The sequence below is a fragment of the Lissotriton helveticus genome, chromosome 5_1 (assembly GCF_964261635.1).
Source record: "Lissotriton helveticus chromosome 5_1, aLisHel1.1, whole genome shotgun sequence".
Taxonomy (NCBI): Eukaryota; Metazoa; Chordata; class Amphibia; order Caudata; family Salamandridae; genus Lissotriton; species Lissotriton helveticus.
The window spans coordinates 1,717,685,547-1,717,708,931 of NC_136065.1; the positions used below are offsets into that span (position 1 = coordinate 1,717,685,547).

Below are 23,385 nucleotides of genomic sequence, written 5' to 3' on the forward strand. Positions count from 1 at the left end.
CATCATTTTCATCATGATCTTACTACATATATTTCCTCAGACACTTGGCAGCTGATTGGGAGGCTTTGTCTTCATAATAAAATTGCCCCTTCTTTACTTCAATTTTTATTTTTTTCTCTTAACTTATTGCATTGGACTCCGGTACGCTTACACTCTCTTAATCTTAAAGATGATGATCTTTGTTGGAGTTGTGGCTTAGCCGCGGGTACGTATCCACATATGTTTTTTGAGTGCTCCTTACTCCAGCCTTTTTGGGATTTGGTTCATAAACAGCTTATGTTAATATTTCAGATTCAATTTCAGCTCTCCTTTACCATGATTTTGCTGGGTCCATGGGCGTCCCCAACACCATTACCATTGGGCTCTGTAGATTTGCAGTTATTAGACCTGTTGTTGACAATTGCGGTGAAGATTATTCTTATGGAATGGAAATCGTTTAGTTCTATTTCTTATCATACTTGGTGGGCGTGGGTTTCTTTCTTACGAGGGGCGCATACTTCTGTAGATGAAGCTCATCTCTCCCCTTCTATTTCTAGTGGAGTTTGGAGAGCTTTAGATGAATATATGGATTTGGCATCAAAAGGGTTGGTGGCACAATATCCCTTTGTGGCTTCTCTGATTACTTTACTTCTTTCTTTTTGGAGTACTGCAGGAGATCCTTCCTTTCTTCTTTTCCTCTTTCTCTTTCTCTTCATCTTCTGCTTTCTTTCTTTCTCTTTCTCCTTTTTTTCTTTCCTCTCATAAATTTTTTTAACACAGTGATACATTTGACTTCTATTACGGTTCCTCATTGTTATTCTTTCCTTTTTGTAACACGCTTCTAAAAAATTGCTTGGCGGAACTGTATGTGGCATATTCACATCTGTTTTCTTGAATTTCTTTTTTGATCAACTGTATCACTTTCTTATTGTATTTAAATATTAATATGCCTTTTCTTTGAAACTAATAAAATATTTGAACAAAATATTTCTAAATGCTTCTCCAGTATTATCACAGGCAACATGGGCAGAAAGTACTCTGCCTCCCACTCAAACCCTAAGCGCTATCGCCCAGGAGGAAGGGCATCACTTCGATCCACTCCTGTCCCTTTTCATACATTTCAGGTAATAGTCACACCTTCTCCAAATTATTTGAAACAGGTATCCCATGTCTTTTGTTTAGGACAAGGGGCCATATATATCAACCACATGTTTAGTAGCAAACGCTGTGATTTGCAAAACACAGCGTTTCTGATTAAAAATTCGCTATTTCCTATGTATGAGGCACAATCGCATCGCAAAAGTAGAAATCGCAAATATAGTGATTTCTTACGTTGCGATAACCAGAATTCTGCGAATTGCCTAGCGATTTCTTAGTGTGCGATTTTCTCAGTTTGCGAAAATCGCAAACGGGAATTCGCAAATTAAGAAATCGCCATGCAATGTATGAACAAATCGCAAATAGTGATTTCACGAAATTCGCAATTTAGAGAATCGCAATTAACACCAAGTATGAGCAGGTGGTAACCAGGTGCAAACTATTTAAGGAGTACCACAATGCAACAGATTTTTCCACAATGGCTGAGCTGTATGTGATAGCCAGGAGGCTGTGACTCAGAGCTACTGCACAGAGGAGGAGACGCCAGGAGTGGCTATTCCGTTGGCGCATTTCCCTGTTCCAGCGGACTGAGGAGGACATCCATACACACTACAGGCTGGATGAAGATAGCATCCTTGATTTATTTGATGAACTCAAACCTGTTCTTGAACACCCCACATGCAGGACACACACCATCCCCATCCACATCCAGGTCCTGTGTTCACTGCACCTCTTGGCATCAGCTAGCTTCCAGGGGGTGATAGCCTCAGTAGAAAGGGTGTCACAGAGTGCATTGTCGTGTTTTTTCCATGCGTTCCTTGATGCCATGGTTCAGAGGCTGCCCCACCATATCCACTTCCCCTGCACCCCACAGGCACTAGACCAGACCAAGCAGGAGTTTTATCAAATAGCACAATTCCCCCACATAATTGGATGCATAGATGGAACACATGTTGCCATATCCCCCTCCCAGAATGAGTATGTGTTCAGGAATCGCAAGTCATACCATTCTCTAAATATACAAGTGGTGTGTGATGCCAAGCACATTATCACTGACATTGTAGCTAAATACCCAGGCAGCACCCACGACTCGTTAATCTTTCGCCACAGTGGGATCCACCGTCGAGTTTGGAGAGGGCTACCTTCTAGGTAATTGCATAGGAAACAGTGACACAATAGTAAAGCACAGCAGTGGCAGGACAGTGTGTAACCTATTTCCTCTTGCCTCACAGGTGAGAGTGCGTATGCAGTCCGGGACTTCATATTGACCGCATAACTAAATCCTGCAAATACAAGGGGGCAGAAGTACAACAGTGCTCACACTGCCACCCGCAGTACCACTGAGCAGACCTTTGGCATACTCAAGAGCTGTTTCAGATGCCTGCATGAGAGTGGGGGAGCACTGCAATACAGCCCTGAGACCTGCTGCAAGATAGTGGTTGCGTGTTCCATACTGCATAGAACTAGCCAGTTATAGACCCATAGCCTGCCTCCCTTTTCCAGCAAAAATCTTTGAAGCACTCATGAATCGTCAACTTTCAGAATTCATTGATCAACATCATTTGCTGGATGATACACAATTTGGATTTAGAAAAGGCCATGGGACAGAAACAGCGCTGATAAAGGCGGCTGATGAGATCAGAACAATTCTAGACCATTATGGGGCAGCTGCACTCATATTGCTTGATCTCTCCGCTGCCTTTGACACGGTCGATCATACCATCTTGATCGACCGTGTCTCAGCACTGGGGGTTAACCATCTAGCCAGAGACCTTATAGCCTACTTTCTGGCCAACCGCTCCCAATCTGTGAAACTTGGTGCCTTCTACTCGCCCACATCCACACTACCTTGTGGAGTACCCCAGGGATCATCGCTAAGTCCGACACTATTCAACATCTATGTGTCGGACTTGGCGAGGGCCATAAAAGCTCATGGGCTGAGTTTGACCACCTACGCAGACAACACCCAATTGGTGTTGGGGGTCCATAAGAATGGTTTGGCAGTTGCATAAAAATTCCTGGAGGCTATGCTAGCCATAGGCTCCTGGATGCTGATGAAGTGCCTAAAATTAAATTCGAATAAAACAGAGGTGATGACCTTTGGCAACCTGTCCCCGGTATGGTCTGACATTTGGTGGCCCATTGATTTTGGCCCCCCTCCGGTACCGGTTGCCAAGGTGAGGAACCTTGGAGTCATATTTGACACAAAATTAACATTTATCTATCATGTTAATACTGTGACTTCATCCTCCTTCTTCACCCTTAGGAAAATTAAAAAACTACTTCCATACTTACCTCCAGCTGCAGGAATAACATTGATAACCACACTAATATTTTCAAAATTGGACTATTGCAATGCCCTCCTGCTAAATGCCCAACAGCAGGTTGTGGATACATTGCAATTAGTCCAAAATGCGGCAGCTAGAGCACTTCTTTCTATCTCCAAATACCAATCTGGTTCAGCGGCCATACGTCAACTGCACTGGCTCAGAGTCAGAAGCCGCATAAAATTCAAAGCCCTCTGCATTGCATATAAGGCTATCCATAACTCAGGCCCTCAATTTTTGATAAATGCTTTCAGGATCTACACACCGAGCAGGTCTCTCCGTTCGGCATCCAACTACCTTCTTCCTCTTTCTCGCACTAGAACAGTTGCTTGGGGAGACAGACACTTTTTGGTAGCTACAGCGAGGCTTTGGAATACTCTCCCTCTCACCATTAAGACCAGTCCTACCCTTTTAATTTTCCGAAAACAGCTGAAAACATGGCTCTTTGATCAATAATCTCATTTTTCATTTTTTGTCATTGTATAATCCTCTGCGCCGAGACACCTTCGGGTATTTGTTGCGCAATACAAATTCAATAAACATAAACATAAACATAAACATAACATCACCACCCGGAAAGGCACCCCAGTGGAGCTCAGTGATTCAGACACATCAGATGTGAAGGGCCCAGATCCAGGATGCAGGCCAGCCGGTGTGATTGGACCGGCAGCCGGGTGACAGAGGCGGGATGACATAACACAGAACTATTTCTAGGTGGGAAATGATGACACAATGCTATGTATTCAGGATAAACTGTGTTTAATATCCTTTAAGTCAGGATTCATAATATCACACAGCCTGTGTGGCCCACATTGTGGTTAGTATTATCACACACATGTTTGATTCACAGTGCAAAAACAATACATTGTCACTGTTCTCTTTGTGCAAAGGGTTGATCCACCCATTGCCATTAGTATATCCTGGCACCTCAATGGCGGCGCTGACCTCCCATTGCTCTGCTCCCTGAGTGCACATTCCCCTAATCAGTGGCATCTGCAGCCCTGCCATGATGCTCACTATGCCGCCTGTCCTGTTGGGGTGGTGGAGTGAGGCTGGTAGGGCTTGATTATACATCCTCCTCTAGGGAACTGAGGACTCCTGTCCCACCAGCAGCAACTGTCCGGAGCTGATCCACAGCAAATGTGGCCTGTAGTAATCCACTGACCATGTCCTGACTGCTGTGTGCAACCTCCCGCTGCATGCTAATGCTGCGCCGGGACTGGATAGAGGTGGCTGAGGCCAGTCGGTTAACAGCCCTTGTGAAGAGTTCAAGGCGTGTGTGGAGGCGCTGAGTTTCACGGCGCCTAGCAGCACGATCCACCCGTATCTCCGCACAGAGTGCCTCCAGACCACACGAAAGGCCCACCCTAAGCTGTCTTTGAATTTGCCGTATTCCTCTCCCCTGCAGGAGCTGTGCTTGAAGCATGTTTCCCTCGAGGCAGAGGAACACTGACTCCTCTCCTGCCGCAGATGTACCGGGGGATGGATGGGCCCTGCACCTGGATGGAATGGCAGGTGTGGGACTTTGAATTGCTCGTGGTCTGGATTGTGGCACAGACTGTCCCTGGACTTCATTGGCTTCGTCATCTGTGTTACCGAGTTCGTCCTCCAGCAGTAGCAATGGAGCCAGGGGGCGTTTGGGTGAGATGACTGGGCTGCCCTCCTCCTCCTCCTCCACTTACCCTTGTACTGCTGTGCTGTGGGACTCTTCCTCCCGTCCAGGCCCCTGGCCCAGTGTTTCTTGTGGTGCTGTGGACGTAAATGCACACATTAATTTGCTGTCCAGCCTTGCATTGGTAATGCAACAAATTGCACTATTTGGTTTATTGCGTGGGTCCTGACTCTCTGTATAATGCCTTCACTCATACACAAATACTGCTTGAGCCTAGACGGGTTTCACTGTTACACTGTTTGTTTGATGTGAGTACATCACCCATAATACATTTCTGTGGTTGTGTGTGTGCCTGCACTGGATTGGCATCTGTGATGTGTGCCTGGGTCTCTCATGGGGGTGGGGTAGGTTGGTATCAGGGGTGTGATGGCATACTTCTTACCTTGTCTTGGTCCTGGTAGGTCGGAGCTGTCGAGGTCAGCCACACCGCTCACACTCTCTGGTAGTAGAGTACCCTCCACCAATTCCTCCATTGGCGTGGAAGCGGGATGTCCCTCCACCAGTAACTTTTGCCTCCTGCAGCCTGGCAGAAACCCTTTCCTTCGAACGCTGGCAAATATCGTGCCAGCGTTTTTGCAATTCCTCGACGCGGCAGTGGGTGACGCCTATGGAATTGACCTTTTCTTGGAGCTCCACCCATATTCTCCTTTTCCAGTTCTCCGGCACTCTGAGGGATTTTTTACAAATAAAAGCTCACGGCTCTGCACCATCTCCTGGATGAGCACCTCCTGCTCCCTTTCTGAAAACTTTTGTTTTCTCTTTCTTTGGCTTTCACCCTGCTGCTGCTCCTGTGCAGCCATTTCTCCACTCTGTGTTGCACTGCACTGGTGACTCAGCCCTCCTTCCAGCCTCTCACTCTAAATTCTGGAACTCAGGTGCGGCATGGGTAGTCACACTTCCTGGTTGTGATGTCATCAAGCTGCACCTGAGTTTCAGATTCCCTGTTTTGCGATTCCTTAATTGCGAGTTCGCAAAATTGGTGAATTTACACTTAAGGAATCGCAAAAATGGGTAATCGCATAAAGATCTGCGATTTATTTGCAATTTTTTGTTTACATACCGATTTGCGATTCTCAAAATACGATTCGCTATTAATCACAATTTGGGAATCACAAATTTGTTTTTTCATACTTATGGCCCTAAATGCCCTAACCTATATTTGGTAGGCAGTAAATCTCCACTCCCTTGCTTCACAACAGATGGCAAATCCTCCTCCTGTAGTTCTTATGTAATGCAGGCTACGGATGAATGCAATAGGTAAATGCTGTTACTTTTATATTCAGCGCCAGGACGCTCCTTTGCTGGAGCAGCTGTGAGCACGATAAATACCTATAACATAACATAACATAACAAAAGGAGTATGGATCCCCATATCTAAATATTTCAAGAGCCCCTTCTGGTTCTTGGTAAGTGATTTGTCCTCATTATCTAAGTGCTTAGAAGATGTAGTGTTATACCTCCCTCCCCACGCTCTGGGCTCACTGCTTGCTGTAATCCCCAATTGTACCCTTTTTGTGATTGTTACAATAGACACACACAATATGCCAATAATTCACTACATTTTGCCATGGATGGCTTGACTTCCTACATTATGCCAGAAATCAACACCATTATTATTGGGCCTAGTGTGCCTCTCAAGCACACAAACACACCACCCCTATTTACACCCTATCACCCACCATTTAGCCAACCAAATAGAAGTCACAACATTTATGGGAGAGTCAGAGTTAGTGATAGCTATTCATATGCATACGACTTTTTTCAACAAAAATATAAGATTCAATGAGAAATAAATTATTTTGTGCTGCAAAAGGGAAAATCAGGCACAAACTGAGGGTTTGTACTTAAGTGTGGGATTCAGAAAATTTGCTTTTCAAACTGTTGTTTCAAAAGTTGGGTCAACTGGACAGTGTGTGAAAGGAAGCATTTAGATACACAAACTTGTGCACAGAGGCTTGAGTGTCTGGTACACTGGGACACACATTGCTATTCACTGGTCTGAGGATGAAGGAGAAACGTACTGCAGCCTGTATTCAACTCTGCTCTTATTGTTTCTTCTTGGGTAAGCCATGTATTTACTCACTTTTGTATTGTGGCTTATCCTCCTCTGATATGTCTATAAAACTGACCTTTGATCCAGAATGTTCCCCAAAATGTTTGTCCCTTTGTTCTGAATTTTTACAGGCACTTCCAGGCATGTGTCTGCATGCCCGCGGGCCACCGTAGTTATTTGTATGAACTTTAGACACTTGGTGCCAGATGTACAACCACCTTTGCGGTCAGAAACTGGAAATCAGCCTGTTTGCGGCTGCAAAATAGGTCTGCTCCATGTATACACCCTATTTTGTAAGTTGGTAACCTGTTATGGACTCGCAAAATAGGGTCTGCAACTCACTATTAGGAAGGGGCTTGCCAAGGGCGTCCCTTCCTAATTGCGAGTCGTACTTCATTGTACAATTGTTTTCTGACCACAGTTGTGGTTGCAAAACACTTGCAGTTTACCACCTACTTTAAGTAGGTGGTAAGTGATTCACAAATGGGAACGGGTCATGGGAAGGGGGAAACATCCTTTACAACGCAACTTTTACCACGCAGTGCTTTTACATCGCAACTTTTACAACGCAAACCATTACAACGCATTGCGCTGGGGGGGTGCTCTAGGATAGGGAATAGATTTAATTAACTATCCAACACCTTCCCTAGTGTCCACGGGGACTGGAGTTGGAATAGTAAATTAAACTATTCACTATCCAGCACCCCAAAGCGCTATGCGTTGTAATGGTATGCGTTGTAAAAACTGCGATGTAAAAGCATGCGATGTAAAAGCATGCGTTGTAATGTCATACATCCTGGGAAGGGGTTCTCAGGGGACGCTCTCCCCTTGTTAGTCTGAAAATCCCCTAACTGTGTTATTCTTGCACTGTGCTATATTAGGATAGCATTGTAAGGCTAAGTTAGAAGAGGCTGCCACATTGTAGGTAACCCACTGAGCTGTCCTAATAGAATGCAGGCTTAAGTTAACACCTGTGGGCCATTTTGTATTTCACAATCCATATTAGACTATGACTGAATGTGTGTGTACTGCTTGCTTCAGCAGAAAGCTGCTGGGGTGCATGTTCTCCTAAGGTTGGGCCTCGCTGTACTAGTAGATATATTGTTTATACTTCTACATACTTTACCCATGAGATGGAGCCTGCTTCCACTGGCTTAGCTGCAGGCACAAACAGAATGACCTTGTCAGAAAATGATGGTGTGTACCGGGCCTTAGACTCTTAGCTCATCCTCGTGTGCCCCACTGCCTTCTTTGGAAAGTTACTTGGTGGGTGTGTCTTGTGCTCCTGCTGAAATGTATAATTATTACTTCTATGCCTGGGAAAGCCAGTCCATTGGCAGACATATTAGAGTGCAGGTCTGAAAAGACTCCTCTGCAGAGTATAGCTAATAAAATACCTATTCGTAGTCTCTACTGTCTGACCAACTTCATTCTTGGGAAGGCATAGCAGGAGGTTGTAAGTAACCCGCGTGGTCCTAGAGGGCCCCGTCCTTCACCCTTTGTGAATGCATGCAAAAATATTTTTTAAGAGCAGGCAGTGGTCAAATGGACCACTGCCTGCTCTTAAAAAAATGAAACAGAAACGTTTTCTTTTTGTTTTTAAAATGGATCCTGTTTTCCTTTAAGGAAAACAGCTGCATTTGAAAAATAAATGGCCTTAAAACTAAGTGTGAGCGGTAAATCCGTTACGTCCGCGGATTTTTTCGGATTTTTAGTGAATACGCAATCCGCGTATTTTACGTATTTTTCACAAAATCCGGAAAAAAAAATCCGCGGATGTAACGGGTTCAAAAGTTGAACCCCCACTCATGTAACTATTTTAAAATGGCGCCAGCAAGCTGCCAGCGCCGTTGTAAAATAGTTACAAAGTTAGCTTGCACAGGAACCACTAGATAAAACGAAGCAGGTGCTGCTTTATTTTATCTAAGTGCTTCCTGTGCAAGCTAACTTTGTAACTATTTTACAACGGCGCTGGCAGCTTGCTGGCGCCATTGTAAAATACACTCAAGAGACCCCTGCGCCCTTCGGCGCGATTGCATAGTAACACACACATGGTCGCTGGAACTAGTTGAAGCTCAAATGCAGTGACTCATTCATCAGCCCAGAAACAATCGAGAGCGTCGTCGAGGCTGGGCAATGTGCCTTCTTTACCAAATCTACCGTCGAAAGTCAGCTGTGATGCTGGATAGAGGCCTTTGCATCCTTGACTTTCACGAGCACAATCCCTGTGCTGTTCCTGTGACCAGGAGTCTCTGTATCTTCATCTGCTGCTCTGATCGGCCTCTGACCTTTTATACACACAAGAGGCATGTGCACTCGCATGGAAGCCCCGTCCGTTTGGCCATGAGTAGGCACATTGTGTTCGCACGGGTTTCTGCACGTTCGCGAGCGTTTTGTACAATGAAACCCTCGCGAACTTGCAGAAACCCGTGCGAACACACAAAAAAAAATACGCTAGGATCCGCGTATTTTGCGTATTTTCGAAATACGCAAATACGCAAATACGCAAATACGCGGATTGCCAATACGCAAAATCCGCTCATGCTTACTTAAAACATAAAAATACTGGTGATCAGCCCCATGTTGAGGCATCTCAGTTCATCATCATAGGGTCCTAAGTCCTGTTCCAGTATATAATATTAAAATAACAATCAGCAAATGCATTAGGCATATTGTAAATGTGCTTACATCTGTCATTTAAAGAAATACTAAAGTACCTACCTAAAGAACATTAGATAGCCTCTATAAGGTCAGTGTAAATTCGAACAGCTGCGGTCGTTAGGGGAGTACCTGCCGGGGCGGTGACGTGTGGAGGGGCAGGGGCAGGGTGGGGGGTAGTAATGTATGGATAATGGAGGTTTGCAGGTAAGTAAACATTTAAATAAATCAAACGAATTTCGTTGCGCGCACTGCATTGCCGATGCAGTGCGCGCCCAAAATTTGTTTGATTTATTTAAATGTTTACTTACCTGCAAACCTATATTATCCATACATTACTAACCCCCACCCTGCCCCTCCCCATCTCCACGTCACCGCCCCGGCAGGTACTCCCCTACCGACCGCGGCTGCATTCGAATACAATGTCAAGACTTGCACAATTGAAGGTTTTACCAAGTATGTAAAACACAGATGTTCCTCAATCAAGCTCTAAAAGTAAAATTTGCAAATAGTTAATAGGTACATGTTTGCAACTAAACACAACATTTCATGTTCCGCAGGAGCAATTTATTTTGCCATGAATTTAGCGATAGAGCTTTACTCCAGCTTCAACCAGATGGGTGAAATTATTCTAGACATTAATTATAAACTCATTTATAGAACCACACTCCAAACATAGTGAGCTGTTATAAAACATAGAAAACGTACCTCCCCATTTAGGAAACAGTACAGCAGGGCAACAGCAAATCCCTTCAAAGAAAAAAAAAGTTTGTTCACTTAGCAAGGGAGATGTAGCAGAGGTTTTTCATTCCACACAAACACATTTCATTTTTCTAATAAAATCCTATGTACTGATGGATTAAAAAGTTTTCAAATTTTTGTCATTTATGTTTTTACTCGCAATGGATCTTAACGTTTAGGATTTTTTTAAGCAACAGGCATGACAATTCAATATATCTCTAGAATGCTTGAGCTGAACTATATACTGGGCGTAGCTAAACCTTGCATCAAGTGGTGTTATGAAGAGGTGATCAATACAGGTCAAATATATACATACGTGTAACTCACATAATGAATTGAGCAGTGCAACAAAAGTGGCAAGTGGCCTTCACTTTTTGGGCCCACTGGGTCAGAACCACATCAACTTACTGAGGGACAATTGTTTAGGTGGACAAAATATAGCCTAAGCGCCACAGATTACACTGCCTTTACAGCATGTGTGCGGGCATTCACAACTTTATTTTGACTAAAGCCCACTTGGGCGTGAACACGCTTTCATGGCGAATGAGCACTGAATAAGAGATGAGATGACTGAACGTTTAAGTCAGTGAAATTGCAGGCATTGATCATCGATGCATTTTGTGTTTTTTAATTAATTGTTTCAATTTTTTTTCAATTTTCATTCTGATTGCCCAGTGGGGCGTAATTGTAATGTTTGTGGAATGACTCTAATTTCACTACAGATATTAAGACCACACTGCCAGAAATTAACCAGGTTTCACCTGTTCATATTTCAATGTTATTTGTTGCAGCATTACGTAACATGTGTATGCTCAGAATGTCGTCATATTGATTTGATTTTTGATGCACTTGTTCTCAATTTCATTTCTTTTGTAAACCAGCCATGAATCTGTCTTCTAGCTCCCATGCATTGAACTAGCGGGAGTCTGTTGTTTATTTTCATTACACGTAAGAGTCACGTGATTTGTATATATAACTTTATGCAACCCTACACTCGCACTCGTGACAAAGAAGACTAGATCTCTGAAACGCGTCGAGTTTGCGGCAAAATAAATGCACGCTTAAACTAAGGATTGTGGCCTGGACTTCGTTTTCTTTCATATATCGTGATACGAGGATTGTATAGGGCGTTGCGAGCCCGTCCCAGCTGGCCGCTGCGAGAGGCTGGGGAAATCTCGCTGAAAATTGAGGTGGAATATATATATATATATATATATATATATATATATATATGTATATATATATATATATATATATATATATATATATGTCCCCACAAAGCCCAAAGCTCCAAGGACGCTACTCCACAGAAGACGGATTAACCAAACCTTTTATTTCAAACAGATGCTGGCATTTCCAAATTAATTTCTTTCCCAACGCGTTTCGAAGCAAACGTGCTCCTTCATCATGGGGGGAAGACTGGCAAAACCGGAAAGCACACAACTCAAATTTCCGCTATTTGCAAGTGCTCCCAGGTGAGCAGCATGCCAGTAGTTGTAGTGTTCATTAATTCCTCACAGTGAGGTCTGTAATTTTGTCAGGTAATTTCTTGCTTCCATTTTAATATAATTTCTAAACCCTCCAGTGGGCTTCAGAGATTCAGCATCTGTTTCAAAACCGAAGTCCTCTGTGCTGCCATTCAGCTCGGGAATGTTCCCAAACACGCAGGTCTGTGTTTCTGTTTTTACAGATGGTGCAATCCTCACACGGTTAGGCTGCCGTGTTACAACATGTCCCCACAAAGCCCAAAGTTTCAAGGACGCTACTCCAAAGAAGACGGTTTAATATATATATATATATATGTATATATATATATATGTCTCTGCAAATCCTGACCGCCAGTCGAACGGCGGAATACACCAGGCAAGGACCTCTGCACCCAATCCAAAATCCTCAATGAAGAGTCAAACCCACATTAGTGAACAGTTCCATCCGTTTATTACCAAGGTGAAAATGCTCCTCAATGGGAGCTTGCTCACATAACGCGCCCCAGCAGGCATTGTGAATTTAAAGTGCTACATGGTTTAAAAAGCCCAACGAGTTTAAAAAATACAACGAGAGGCTGAAAGTGTGCATGAAGATAACAAAACAACTGTGTATGGTTACAAAAGAAATAACCCTCTCATAGGGAAACACAAACTACAGCGTGTCGCTGAATACATAATGATGTAGTCATGATTGATTAATTATGGCAAGTGCCTGTGTATAGGGTATAAATACCAAATAGCCATCAAAATTCATTTCATTAAAAAAATTAATCAAAGTTTACCATCAAAACAGTAAAGGCCTAGTGCCCAAGTGCACATCTCTGTAGCAGTGTAGTACAAGATGACAAACAATATATCTATTAATAGCAAAATGCTCAAATTCAAATAACTGGCATCGTCTGAAAACATTTCTAATTGCATACTTCCCATAGAACAGTCTTAAGTGTCTTGAAAAAGTGCAGTGCAAAAACAATTGTATATAATAAAGAATAAAGCATACTTAATAAATTCAAACAATGGCAAAGAAGTGCAAATGTATGACATCATCAATTCATCTCACAATAAGTATGCAATTACGCATAAAACCAACAGCGTAATGCCAAAGCTCATATAGAAAACACACATTTTACATGGTGAAGAAATCAAATGATAGGAAATAACACTGACTCACAAAAAATTATGAAGGTCCTCATTGATATTTAGCCCGTTCGGGCCGTAGTGTCTAAAGCCAAAATAAAGTGAGTTTCCTTTTGCCGTAGCAGTTTCTCCCGATTCCCACCCCGTCTGGGGTTAGGGACTGAACCCAGGACCGTATATTCAAAATCTTTCAATTTGTTATTGTGAATTGATTTGAAATGCCTGGCCACTGGGTAGCTACTGTCCGAATTGACAATAGCCCGATATGTTGTAGAATGCGTTGGCTAACTGAATTCTTCGTGCTGCCAATGTATGATAAATTGCAAGTGCATTTCAGCTTGTATATTACATATTCAGACTTACAAGTGAGGTATTCACGAATGGGAATCTCCTTGTCACTGAAAGCAGTCTTATAGTAGGTGCTGTTTTTGGCAAACGTGCAGGCACGACATGACGTGCACTTGAAGAAGCCTGTTTTTGATAGCCAAGTTTTTTTGGCCGGAACTTCTGGCATGGACCTGTCCAGGGCACCCCTCATAGAGGGAGCCTGTCGAAAAGTGATGGCTGGTTGACTGGGTATAAGCGGACCTAAAATATTGTCAGTAAGGACAATGGGCCATTCTGAGAATAAAATTCGGCGGATGGTATTAGCCTGAACACAAAAAGTAGTGATCAGGCGAACAGATTTTATTGGAGAGGGGTTCACAGGCGCCTCAACTCGAGGTTTGAGGAGATCATCTCTGTTTCTACTCTTAGCCCTAGATAGGGCTTCGTCCAGAACCTTTCTTTTATATCCTCTCTGTAAGAATCTCTGTACAGATTCTTTAAGAAGTAAATCAGAAGTGGCCTCATCACTGCAAATCCTGCAAATCCGAATGAATTCGCCATATGGTATATTCTTAATGGTATGGTTAGGATGGGCACTGTGGGCATGTAAAATTGAGTTGCCCGCTGTGGACTTTCTAAACATTTTAGTGTGGAGAGTGCATGCTTCAATATACAATTGTACATCTAGGAACCTTGCCGAGTCACCTGAGATGGATGCAATGAATTTTAAATTAAGGTTATTCACGTTAATGGCATCAACAAAAGCAGTTGCTTCCTCACTAGTACCCTTCCAGATAATGCAGACATCGTCAATATACCGCCAGTAGTGGATGATGTTACCCGACCGCTGGCAGTGGGTTACTCCGAGCACGTGCTCCTCCCACCAGCCCACATGTAAACATGAATAGCTAGGGGAGAATCACGAGCCCATCGCCACCCCACGTAGCTGCTGTTATATGATGTTCTGGAATTGGAAAAAGTTAGTGCATAGACAGATATTAATCATTTCCAACAGCATTAAATTATGATCTCTCAGGCTCACATCTCTTATGTCCAAGAAGAATGCAGTGGCATTTATGCCCTGTTCATGGTGGATGCTGGTATACAGCGATTCGATGTCCATTACAATGAATAGATAATCTGCACACCATTCAACAGTTCTCACTTTGGGTAAAACGTCAGTGGTGTCCTTTAAATATGAATTTAAACCTTTCATGTGTGGTTGGAGAAAGTGATCCACATATTTGGATAGGTTTTCGTTCATGCTGCCCATCGCTGATATAATAGGGCGACCAGGGACAGGGGTGACCAATTTATGAACTTTCGGCAGGAAATAAAAAACTGGTGTGATGGGGTCAGTCACACTTAAAAATGCCGATTCATCCTTAGTTAATAAACATTTTCGCTGCCAGTTATGGATCTTTTTACGTGTCAATTCTTCATTCTGTCTCATCAAAGTCTTTGTGCTTTTCATGTAACAGGTTGAATCAGAAAGGTGTCTATCTGCCTCGTTTAAATAGTCTTTCCTCGACCATAAAACAGTGTTCAAACCTTTATCTGAACTCTTGACAATGATTTCCTGATTTTCCTGTAATTTTTTGGTGAGAATATGGTATTGGTCTTTTTTATAGTTCATTTGTCTCTTTTGCCCCTGTAGTTTCCTATTTAGATTTTTCAATTCCACAATGATGCGATCGCTGAACACATCCACCATATCTTTAGGCATTAGCGGCAGGAAGGTGGATTTCTGGCGGAAGGGACTTGGCGCGGTTTTAGCAACATTTATCACTTGGCTAACAGTTGGTGCTTGCTGAGACTCATCCTCAAAAGTCAGATTGTACATAACTTGTATGTTCGGAATATCTCTAGTTTGTAAAGGGATAACCAAAAGGTCCTTCCCAGATTCCATAGTTGTCTTATATTTGGAAGACGAGTGTAGTTGGAAATATTTAATCAATTTAATTTTCGAATAAATTTAAAGACATCTATACGTGCCTGATTATAGGACAAGTTATTCCTGGGACAGAATGTAAGTCCTAGAGAAAGTAACTGTTCTTCGGCTTTGGTGAGCACAGCATCAGTCAGATTAACCACTCTGTTTTCCGTGGAGCTGGTTACTTCCTCCAATTTCTCCGCACATTGCCTTTTAACGTAAATCTGTTTATATTTGCGCCTCCTCTCACAACGTTTCCTGTTGGTGCTTTTCCTTGCTGCGGCAGAGGATGACGGGGACGCAAGGAGTATCTCCGGTCCTCGCTTACAAAATTCAGTTCCTCCACCACAGAAAAACTTGTCATATCCAATTGATTTGTAGAAGTGCTGGGTCTAGAATCATCAGAATCACTCGTAGAGGTTAATGAAGCCGCATCTGATTCAACCTCCCCTGGTAAAGCCGTTTGCTCAGCGTCTGCTACCGTAATTTGTTTCTTTTGACCAGTGAGTGCCTGCCGCTTATAGTTGTCGTATTTCTTGGCAAAGGTAAAAATGCGTCCTGTGGCATAATCATTGCGATCACGTGCACATTTATAGATTTTCCATTCCTTGTTTCCTCATATTTAGCTAAACGCATTTCTATTTCTTTTTTAGTTTTAACAATAAGGTCAACTTCACCAGTCGCATCCAATAGGCCATTGATACAATAACAGTTAATCACGGTCAGACTCCGCATACTTAATTAGAATATGCAGCATATTCCTTGAGGCTTGTAAGTTGTTATCAGCCCATTTCTGCAGCATTTGGGGGTTTGGGTTTTCGTAGGTTGGTACAATTAACACACGTAGACCTCTGGGCACTCGGTTATAGTCACAATATTTTTCTAGGGATTTCTTTTCCCACCACTTAGAAAGTTCATTTCTTAAAAGTTTCCCCAACGTTTTCAACAGAGCTTTGGCATCGCTGCTGACATTAATGGTTTTGCTTACACGTGGTTCGTCTATTACCGCTGGGAGACTGCCAAACATTGCATATATATATATATATATATATGAACACAGGTTCCCACAAGCAGCAAAACGGACTCGACTCCAGCCGCTACACCGCCAAGAAACAGGAGACCCAGATTTTCTGTGAGTAATTTATTCTGCGATAGCCAGTAGGTATATATAGTTAGGATTGTTTTCCATAGGGAAATCGCAACATTCTATTGGGAATAACTTTGGCTCCGGTTGAGGAATCTTCCTGAAATTTTCCTTAACTTTGCCTCGCGGCGCTCCGCTCCTTCCCTGAAAGGTTGGGGGGGATTCGTCAAGCGGGGCCGAGATAAAAGGGGGGTCCCAAAACGTGTTTTCCCCATGTTAATTTCCATAGGGCGGTTGGACTCACTTTTAGCCCGAATGGCTGAATGGTTTTCCACCAAACTTGGCAAAATTGTAGGGACTGGTAGCCCGATGTGCTTTTGCTATGTCTCAAGATATGTGCTCCAGTGGTTTTTACGAAAATTAACTTTGAAAAAATATATATTAGGCTACATTGGGCTATATATATGTTAGAGCCCAAATGTAGCCCAATGTAGCCCATTGTAGCCCAAAGATGGCCACCAGAGACAAAAAAAACAAATGTAGCCCAAATATCAGCCAGATGTAGCCCAACTATAGCCCAATGACAGAATGTCCCAGAGTGTTCTAAAGAACAACTAGAGCGCTAACAGTCTTACTTATGACAAAAGTATGGCACACCTGAAGTCATCTTGATTGGAATAAAGTGTTACCACTTAAAACATTTAATTTGCAAACGAACAAAATGAGGGGGTTCATTTTGCCATAGAAATTATGATTCGTGCTGAAGAAAGAAAAATTAGGGCACATTTTGAGTGACTTCTCAAATCCTCTTATATTTCATTAAAAAAATTCTGATATGCAGTCTCCCAAGATGGCCACCAGAGACAAAAGAGCCCAAATGTAGCCCAAATATCAACCAGATGTAGCCCAACTATAGCCCAATGACAGAATGTCCCAGAGTGTTCTAAAGAACAACTAGAACGCTAACAGTCTTACTTATGACAAAAGTATGGCACACCTGAAGTCATCTTGATTGGAATAAAGTGGTAACACTTAATACATTTAATTTGAAAAGGAACAAAATGAGGGGTTTCATTTTGCCATAGAAATTGTATATATATTTATATATATTCACTGAAAAAACCATAGGTTACACACCAGTTATAGTTAGGAATTAGCATTTAAAAAACCTTTGAAATTCACTGAAAAAACCATAGGTTTCACACCAGTTATAGTTAGCTGGAAATTTTACTCGCATAAAACCATTGAAATTCCCACGTTATAGTTAGTTGGACTCACTATAACTTGCACGGCCTCAAATGCACTGCTGGTGACGTCACATATTACATCACTCATGCATATATTTAAATATTTAAACATTATTCGCTAATATATGTATTCACTAAGATACACTTAATAAGCCAGTTAGCCAATCAATTTTTTTTTAAAAAACACTGAAAAAGCCATAGGTTTCAGGCCTTATATAGTTAGGAATTAGCATTTAAAAAACCTTTGAAATTCACTGAAAAAACCATAGGTTTCAGGTCTTATATAGTTAGGAATTAGCATTTAAAAAACCTTTAAATTCACTGAAAAAACCATAGGTTTCAGGCCTTATATAGTTAGGAATCAGCATTTAAAAAACCTTTGAAATTCACTGAAAAAACCATAGGTTTCAGGCCGTATATAATTAGGAATTAGCATTTAAAAAAACCTTTGAAATTCACTGAAAAAACCATAGGTTTCAGGAGTTATATAGTTAGGAATTAGTTTTTTAAAAAACCTTTGAAATTCACTAAAAAAACTATAAGTTTTAGTGGTGTTATAGTTAGCTGGACATTTTACTCATACAAAACCAATGAAATTGCTCCTATATAGTTAGTTGTACTACCTATATTTCGCGCACCCGCAATCCACTGCTGATGATGTCACATATTAGATCATTCATGACATGGTCAGTGACATCACTGATGACATCTCAAATGACATCACTGATGACATCATCCAGTAAATGTGGTTTGCTTCGTTATTTAAATATGCATTATATATATATAGCAATTTACATTGAAGAATGAGTGGATATATATAAATAGATATTTGGAACCGCTGCAGTACAGAACACGAGACCCAGGATCAGGTGGGATTCTTTATTGCACCTTTGTCAGCATAATGTTTTGACCTGCACAGAGGCCTTGGTCACATGACGCCAGGAGAGCATGAACCGAATTTAAAGTGCTCAACATTTAAAGCATGTGATTGGACACAAACTGGTATTGCAGTAAACCATAGAAAAAAGACTAGACACAAACTCTCTCTCGAGATAATCCCAGACAGAATACAACCTCATTATAAGTTGAAGTGACATCTGCATCGTCCATTAAAACTCAACAGGTCTCATATCGTATGTACATTTTAAGACATGAAACAATGAGTATTAAAACATAATCTCTGAATAATGTTTACAGAAGAAAATGCTGAATCGATAAACGGATAATCCCATTTGCAATAGATGACAACTCAATTTGTCACAGAATATTTCACCCCTACCTAACCATGGTTGGTAGGTTTAATTTTTTTTTTAACTGTATAAATACAATAAAGCAGCCGCATTATTGATCAGAATTCCTAGATGACTAACAGATAATAACTACAAATGGCTTGCATTAAACATGTCCAATTTCATGCGTGATAATAGTGAATTGAGAATAAAAATGAATATATGAATATGCCTAAGATTCTTTTTTTTCAGAATAAAAGAGAACATCCAAACGATTTTACATTGGTAACGTAGGCTGATCCCAACCTACCTATTCAATGTTAAAATACCATATACTACCTAGAACCAAATTGTGTTGCAACCCAATACAAACTAACCTCCTACAAATTCATTTAATGTTATTTCCTGGGGGTTAGGGTAACAAATCAAATTAGAGGCAAAACCTGACTGAGGTATATTAACAATATGCAATCATCCTGATAACCCTAAATACAGAAACCGGAATTGGCTAGTGAGCAGACCACTACAGGCAAGTATATAGATCTTCAGCGGCATTTAGGCCCCATGGGGTCTTGCTGTTCAATTCCAAAATGTACTTGGTCTCTAATGCTCTGAGAATGCCTTCCCTATCACCACCTCTTCTTAGGGGACCCACTGTGTCGATCGCATAATACCTAAGGAGTGCACTGTTGTTATCATGGCACTCCCTAAAATGCCGGGCAACTGGGTACGTGGTATCGTTAGTATTGATGGCTCTAATGTGCTGGAGCACCCTCTTGTGAACCTGCAATTTGGTACTACCAACATAACGCAGGCCGCAAGGGCACTCCAGCACCTATACCACGTACTCACTTTTGCAAGTAAGCTGCTTAGTGATTTTGCGGGGAATGGGAGAAAATGGAGTAACATACTCAGTCTTGCTTACCCCATGCAAGCATGCCTTGCAACTGGAGCATTTCCTGAAACCTTTGCTACCTGCAAGCCAGTTGTTAGGCACAATCACTTCTGGACTAGATTTAACCAGTGCATCCTGCAAGGAGTATGCCTTCCTATACGTGATTGCAGGTTTCTTTGTCATATGTTCTCCAATCACTGGATCAAATCTTACTAAGTCCCAGTGTTTATTCACAATTTTCCTCAAAGCCCCATGCTGCCTATTGAAAGTCTAGATCAATCTGGTTGGTTGATTATGCGTCTCAATAGTGGGTTTCAGCGTTTTTTTATGAACAAGGGCGGCATCTCGGGATAGGTTGTTCGCTTTCATCATTGCTGCATCTAAAATGCTTGCCCTGTATCCCCTGGCTAGAAACCTTTGTTTGCTGGCCTCCTGAACAAGTTTGCATTGAACTTCCGTGCTGCATACCCGCCTGATCCTGAGCATCTCCCCATAGGGGATGCTCCTTATCAGGTGTGGCGGATGATGGCTCTTGGCATGCAGCACCGTATTGCCAGCCGTGGGTTTTCTCTATAGAGTTGTTTCCAAATGACCCTCAATGATGTCAATCGTGACATCCAAAAAGTGAGCTTGGTTATGGCTAATAACTGAAGTAAAAGCCAAATTGAAGTTGTTACAATTCAATTTGTCGATGAACTGGATAGCCTCTGCCTGTGTTCCCTGCCAAATTAGAAATACATCATCGATGTATCTGTACCATCGTATGATGTTCCTTTTACAAATGTCGTGGTGTTCACCAAAGAGGACCTGTCTCTCCCAGTTGCCCATATGCATACAGGCATAACTGGGAGAAAAACAGGCCCCCATGGCGACACCCCTCACCTGCTGGTAATATTGATTGTGGAACATGAAGTAGTTGTTGTAGAGACAGAAACTAATCATAGAAATCAACATCTTATTGTGTTCTAACAGTTCTATCGGTCTCTGCCCCAAATAAAATTGGATTGCCCGTAACCCATCCGTATGAACTATACTGGTATACAAGGATGTGACGTCCAATGTTATCAACGAATAATCTGGGTTCCATTCGATTTCCCTGGTCTTCCTTAGGAAGTCGCTAGAATCCTGGACATACGATGGCAACCCACAGACGTACTCCTGTAAAAAAGAGTCCACATAAATCGTAGTCTTTTCTAGTAAGCCTCCGCATGCTGATATAATGGGTCTCCCCGGAGGCTTAATAGCATCCTAGTGGACTTTGGGGATGAGGTACAGGACTGGAGTGACGGGGTGATCATTCTTCAGGAATTTTAGTTCATCCATGCTGATGAGGCCTGATGATCTCCAACCCATCAGCAAAGAGTAACATTCAGATTGTGATTTTCTGACCATTCCTACGTCACAATGTTTGTAACAATTGCTGTCATTAAGCTGATTGTGTGCTTCTTCCAAATATAAGCTCCTTGGCCACAAGACGACGTTGCCGCCTTTGTCCGATTGACGAACAATCATGTTGCCATCTTTTTGGATTTTTTTCACTAGATCATAGTATTTCTGGTTTTGCCTGTATTTGTGTTTGTTGATTTTCAATGTCTTGGCATATAGATCTTTAATCTCCTTAGTTGTTGCCTCGTGGAAAATGTCGATGTTGTCGAAAGTCATTAGTGGTGTGAAGGTAGATCGCGGTTTGAACCTGGTTTTACAGTTTAGGTTAGTAATTGGTGTATCCTGTGCACTCTGCGAGACCGATTGTTCCAATCTCAATGCATCTAAATCTTGCATCAAAGGTACATCATTAGCTACCAAACCCAAACTAGTTGTAACATTGTCCTTTCTCTCAAAACCCCTACGGGACTCACTATTGGAAAAGTGTTTCCTTAACTTCAATTTGCGCGTGAATTTAAACAAGTCTATGCGCGTCGCAGCATAATTGAAGTCATTCAGTGGGCAAAAAGATAAGCCCATCGACAAAATGTGCAGTTCAGAATCCGATAGTTAGGTCGGGGTAAGATTTATAACAGAGAGACCAACATTGCAATCCGCTGGCCCACCAATTATTTTTTGCTGTTCCATTTTTTGTTTGATTTTTTCCACTTTGACTTTGCATCTTGTGTTGGCTTTTCTCCGCTCTCTTGAAGATATATATATATATATATATATATATATATATTTGACCTGTATTGATCTGCTCAACTGTTGAATTTATAGTGAGTCGATAGTTTGGCTACATAGCGCTTTCGAACCAGTAACATCTGTATTAATGGCAGCTGTATAAATGTGTGTGCCTTGTAGAATTGTGTTCTCCCTCTTGTGGGCCTCCTATAGTTAGAGGGAGAACTACATAGGAGGCACACATGAGGGAGAACACAATTCTACAAGGCACACACATTCATACAGATCTTTCTGTTTCAAAAGTGCCATGTAGCCAAACAATCGACTTACAATAAATTCAACAGTCGAGCAGAGGGCAAATAAGTTAAAATCAGCAGAAAATATCTTGATTCAGGTAAAATATCATAGTAGGGCATTACACAGACAATGCAGCAAATGCCACAGCATACACATCATTAAAAAAGAATTTAAAACATGAACTAGAGCCATTATAATATATAGTTGAAGTCAGACATGAGACAACCAGTACTCTTAAACGTATACACACACAACTCAGGGTCACTCCATGATCAATTTAAGACCAGACCAAACCAAACCCAAAAAAGCTATGCCACTCAACAGACCACTTTAATTATGTAGGGTTTAATTCTACATTAAACCTGTGTTGGGTAAACCTGTGCTCTCAATCTCCATGCCCACACCAAAAAACGAGATACAGGAAACACAATCAGTTCCCTCCCCTGTGTCACTTTTCAGAAATCTAAGTGTATCCTGATATTTCCTGACTCCCTGCACCTAGCCGAGGGGAATAATCCACTTCATAAGGGGCCTTCCACATTTAGCGCAAAAGAAGAAGTAGTGTGCTTTAGTCTCTTTTTGTGGCAAACAATGGGGGTAATCTTTAGTACCTTGGCCTATGTTCCCCTATTTAGCTATGACAGTGTTCAGGGCCAATGTGCCCATTCTGTACTAAACATACAAATGTTTTGCCTGCAGTGGCTACATTCTGTACAGGTACTGCTCATAACTAGGGGAACATGTGTGATTAAGGAATAGGCCCATGATACTGTCCATTGGTTTATCATTCCAAATCTTCGTTAAGACAGATTCCAATAAGCTGATTTAACTTTCTGTACATCGCCTTTCCTTATCCTCAGTGGCGCAACCCATAACTCTTCAATATTAATGTTTGTACATTTTTTTAAATAAATTAAAAACCACGAAGTACACTCTTCAGGATCCTCAGAGATCAGTTCTGTCAGAGCATCCCTATAAGGATTCAGCTCCTCCGTGCTCCATAGGGGATCCCAATACAATGAGGGTGTTAAAAAAATCACCTGGTAAATTTGTTTGAGGGCCATATCAAATCTAAGTGGTATAAGTGGGATGCTTGTGGGCAGATTTAA

The 23,385-nt window shown here is 41.9% G+C and overlaps 1 protein-coding gene across 1 annotated transcript in view; it reads right to left on the bottom strand.

Annotated features, from left to right (window-relative positions):
* Positions 1-23,385, bottom strand: part of LOC144752791 (vasoactive intestinal polypeptide receptor-like) — a gene marked incomplete at its 5' end in the record, with an annotated part of 603,698 nt that overhangs the window by 18,850 nt on the left and 561,463 nt on the right. The window contains one exon of the mRNA XM_078640644.1: positions 10,496-10,537. Within this exon, the coding sequence (XP_078496770.1) occupies positions 10,496-10,537 (42 nt within the window). The remainder of the gene's footprint in view (positions 1-10,495; positions 10,538-23,385) is intronic.